General features: G+C 36.3%; 1 protein-coding gene across 1 annotated transcript; it reads left to right on the top strand.

Annotated features, from left to right (window-relative positions):
• The first annotated feature begins 2729 nt into the window (after positions 1-2729).
• LOC116012243 (UDP-glycosyltransferase 79B9-like) lies at positions 2730-4346 on the top strand. The gene has a single exon (XM_031251743.1). It carries the CDS (start codon positions 2853-2855, stop codon positions 4212-4214), a length of 1362 nt encoding a protein of 453 aa, XP_031107603.1. The 5' UTR covers positions 2730-2852; the 3' UTR covers positions 4215-4346.
• The last annotated feature ends 387 nt before the right edge of the window (positions 4347-4733 follow it).

Below are 4733 nucleotides of genomic sequence, written 5' to 3'. Positions count from 1 at the left end.
TATTAATAGTATAGATTTCATTGCAGAGAAATATATGTACTGTATTATTACGATTAGTAATTTTAATCTAGAATTGTATTACGAATAGGAACGTAGGGAAGAATATATTTCATTAGGAATTGTATTACCATATTTTAAAATATTACGCAATCCTTAATAGTATAGGAGTGTTTTGGGCGGTAAGTTAAAGTTGATGATATTGTTTTTATTAATAGTATAGATTGCATTGCAGAGAAATATATGTACTGTATTATTACGATTAGTAATTTTAATCTAGAATTGTATTACGAATAGGAACGTAGGGAAGAATATATTTCATTAGGAATTGTATTACCATATTTTAAAATATTACGCAATCCTTAATAGTATAGGAGTGTTTTGGGCGGTAAGTTAAAGTTGATGATATTGTTTTTATTAATAGTATAGATTGCATTGTAGAGAAAATATATGTACTGTATTATTACGATTAGTAATTTTAATCCAGAATTTTATTACGAATAGGAACGGAGGGAAGAATACATTTCATTAGGAATTGTATTACCATATTTTAAAATATTACACAATCCTTAATAGTATAGAAGTGTTTTGGGCGAAAGTTAAAGCTGAGGATATTGTTTTTATCAATAGTATAGATTGCATTGCAGAGAAATATATCTACTGTATTATTAAGATTTGTAATTTTAATCCAGAATTATATTGCGAATAGGAACGTAGGGAAGAATATATTTCATTAGGAATTGTATTACCATATTTAAAACATTACGCAATCCTTAATAGTATAGGACTGTTTTGGGCGGGAAGTTAAAGTTGAGAATATTGTTTTTATTAATAGTATAAATTGCATTGCAGAGAAATATATGTTCTGTATTATTACGATTAGTAATTTTAATCGAGAATTGTATTACGAATAGGAACGTAGAGACGAATATATTTCGTTAGAAATTGTATTACCATATTTTAAAATATTACGCAATCCATAATAGTATAGGAGTGTTTTGAGCGGAAAGTTAAAGTTGAGGATATTGTTTATAGATTGCATTGCAGAGAAATATATGTACCGTATTATTACGATTAGTAATTTTAATCCAGAATTGTATTACAAATTGGAACGTAGGGACGAATATATTTCATAATGAATTGTATTACCATATTTTAAAATATTACGCAATCCTTAATAGTATAGGAGTGTTTTGGGTGGCAAGTTAAAGTTGAGGATATTGTTTTTATTAATAGTATAGATAAGTCACATATTTTAAAACAGTGAGTAAAAGTTTTTTCTTTTTTGAGTACTACTGACTCTATTACAATGTAGTATCTGTTCATAGCTACTTTCTCAAAATACACCGGGACACCGGGTGCCACTAGACCACAAGGTCTTTGGCAGTTAGTAAAAGTTTAATTTCATGCATATAACATTGTTCTTGGCAAACTTATTCAAGAGAATATAAATTTTATCATGACCAGCATATAATATAATTGCATGAATAAAAAAAACTAACTAAATTAATATTTTTTTTCAAAATATAGTAGCATTTTATATTGGTCTAAATATTAAATGTCACATCAACTCAGTTTCTAATTATTTAATAACAAAATAGAAAATAATAACTCACACATATATAATACAATGTATAGCACATATCTTAGTATCTTACACATATATAATACGATAGCACACACCTTACACATATATAATATCATAGGACACACCTTACACATATATAATAGCATAGCATATCACATCCGCAGATCATTAAACATATTTGGTAACGTAATATGCAACAGTTCAGTCCTCCGAGCTTATCAACGTGTTTCACTTCAAGTTACCACTAAATGTACAAAACATAAATACTTCTAAAGCTAGTCTCGGCTCGACTCGTCCTATTTTCACCCCTAGTTGGCCGTTGCATATTGCAACTTCTAAGCCTAGGGCCAGCTGACCCAACCATATATATATATATATATGACTTGATCTAATCTAATGGCTGAAAAAAGGTTGCACGGTCACACCTAATGACCGGATCGCACATGAACACCCCTATATATATATATATATTACAAAACACGCCATTCTATGTACTAAAATGCACCAGGGGACTGATAAAACACACAATTTCACACTATAACCAAATGCACCTATTCACTAAAATTCATCAATATATGTAATAAAACGCATCATTCTACATATTAAAATGCACCAGAGGACGGATTAAAACACATCATTCCACAACACAATTACGCACCATTATACATATAAAAATGCACCAGCAGACGGATTAAAACACATTATTCCACAACATAGTTAATGTACCAACATACGTAATAAAATGCACCACAACATGTATTAAAATGCACCACACCATGTACTAAAATGCACCATTTCAATTCACGTAATATAGATATTAAAATTACCATAACACCGGTAAACACCCCACTTAACATGCCCGAACTGCAATTCCATTAGATTAATTCAATTGGATGGCACAGATTTAGCCGCACTACCGCATTGGGTGAGTGGGTGACCAACCCGCATGTGAATATGTATGTATGTATATATATATATATATATATATATATATATATATGTTTTCAACTGTTATCATGCACATACATGCACTGAAGTTTTTGATCAAACCTTACACGTTAGCACACGCCTTACACAATATAATATCATAGCACATCACATCCGCAGATCCGCCAAATATATTCGGTAAAGCAATATGCAAGACGACTTCAATCCTCGGACCCTATATCAATGTGTTCAACTTCAAGTCACCACTAAATTTAGTGTGCAGTGGGCATCTAAACATAAACACTCAATCAACAAAATCTCAGTCTCGCAAGCAAGCAAGATGCCGAACAATTCAAAGCTCCAAATCGCCATGTTCCCATGGTTTGCCTACGGCCACATGATCCCCTTCCTTCACCTCGCCAATGAATTCGCCAAAAGAGGCCACACCATTTCCTTCTTGCTCCCAAGCAACGTCATCTCCAAACTCGCTAATAATCGCCACTCTCATCTCATAACCTTCCACGCTCTCACGCTCCCGCCCGTCCCCGGCCTGGCCCCGGGCGCGGAAACCACGGCGGACGCCAAGGATTCTTTCGTCCTCTCGGCCGCCATGGACGGAACCAAGGACCAAGTGAGGGCAATACTCGAGAAGGATAAGCCGGATTTCGTCTTCTTTGATTTCGCTTATTGGGTCCCGGATTTAGCACGCGAAATCGGGTTCAAGACGGTGTATTTCAAAGTCATGAGCCCCACCACATCGGCCTTGAAAATGGTCATGTCCGCGAGTATAGGACGGCCGTTAACGGCGGCGGACATATTAACGCCGCCGCCGGGGTACCCTTCGTCTTCAAACGTGACGCTCCGCGAACACGAAGCGCGCAAGGCGGCGCTGTTCGCCAACGCGCACGCGGATGAGCTGCGAAAGTTCTTCGGGCGAAGCGCGGTGGGGCTAAGAAACTGCGATCTATTAGCCGTGAGAACCGTCAAGGAAACCGAAGGGATTTATTGCGACTACTTAGCAACTCAATATAAAAAACCCGTCTTATGCATAGGCGCCGTCTTGCCCGAGCCCAGAGAAGACCCCCTGGAAGATAAAATCTCCATTTGGCTCACAAATTTCAAGCCAAACTCCGTAGTTTTCTGCGCATTCGGGAGCGAATGGGTCCTCGAGAAACCCCAATTTCAACAACTCCTATTAGGACTAGAACAAACAAATCTCCCATTTCTCGTCGCCCTCAAACCGCCCAAGGGAACAACCTCCATCGAAGAAGCCCTGCCAGAGGGGTTTCAAGAAAGGGTCCAAAACAGGGGAATGGTTTATGGGGGTTGGGTCCCACAAAGCCTGATTTTAGCCCACAAATCCATCGGCTGCTTTGTGAATCACTGTGGGTATGGATCGATGTGGGAGTCTTTGATGAGTGATTGCCAATTAGTGTTTGTGCCCAACATTCTTGATCAAAGCTTGAACACTAGGCTCATGGCGGATGAACTAAAAGTGGCTGTGGAGGTGGAGAGGGATGAAAATGGGTGGTTTTCAAAGGAGAGTATTTGCAAGGCGGTGAAATCAGTGATGGATAGTGATAACCAGATTGGTTGTTTGGTCAGGGAGAATCACAGCAAGTGGAAGAAAATTTTAACCAGGCCAGGGTTCATGAGTGAGTATGTGGACAATTTCATACAATATTTGCAAGGGCTAGTATAGTATGTAGTTCAATAATTGACATATTATATTGTCTGAGAATATAATGTCCATTCCATTATCATTCATGATTTGCAAGAGCTTTTGGATTTAATAAAGAGATTCGATCCGATATGTTGAAGCTGGGCTAAACAATTAACTATGTATTATATTGTTCCGATCCCCATATTATATTATATACTCAATTTCATTAAAATAATACTGTAAATTTATTTTAAAAATTAGGGTCAATTCTTAAAAACAATAATGCAGGAGGCAATAGGCGCTAGGCGCCCATACTCAATTTCTTTAAAATAATACTGCAAATTTGTTTTAAAAATTAGGTTCAATTCTTAAAACAATAATGCATGAGGCAACCTAAGCTAGAAATTAAAAAATAAATAAAGAAAGAAAAGGAGCAGCCTACAACTTCGGCTTGTACAAGGTAAACCTAAAAAGTTTGTTGTTTCCTACTTTCCTTTCCTTGTTATTTTCAAAATGTAGTTTTCTCGGAATATAATTAGGTATGATATTGTGTAGTGT

This window comes from Ipomoea triloba, chromosome 3 (assembly GCF_003576645.1).
Source record: "Ipomoea triloba cultivar NCNSP0323 chromosome 3, ASM357664v1".
NCBI lineage: Eukaryota > Viridiplantae > Streptophyta > Magnoliopsida > Solanales > Convolvulaceae > Ipomoea > Ipomoea triloba.
The sequence above is the reverse complement of the archived record's forward strand: the minus strand, read 5'-3'. Positions and strand labels throughout refer to the sequence as shown.

Bases quoted from the DNA above. Each gene is read 5' to 3' on its own strand.
- LOC116012243 (XM_031251743.1), top strand. From the start codon at position 2,853: ATGCCGAACAATTCAAAGCTCCAAATCGCCATGTTCCCATGGTTTGCC.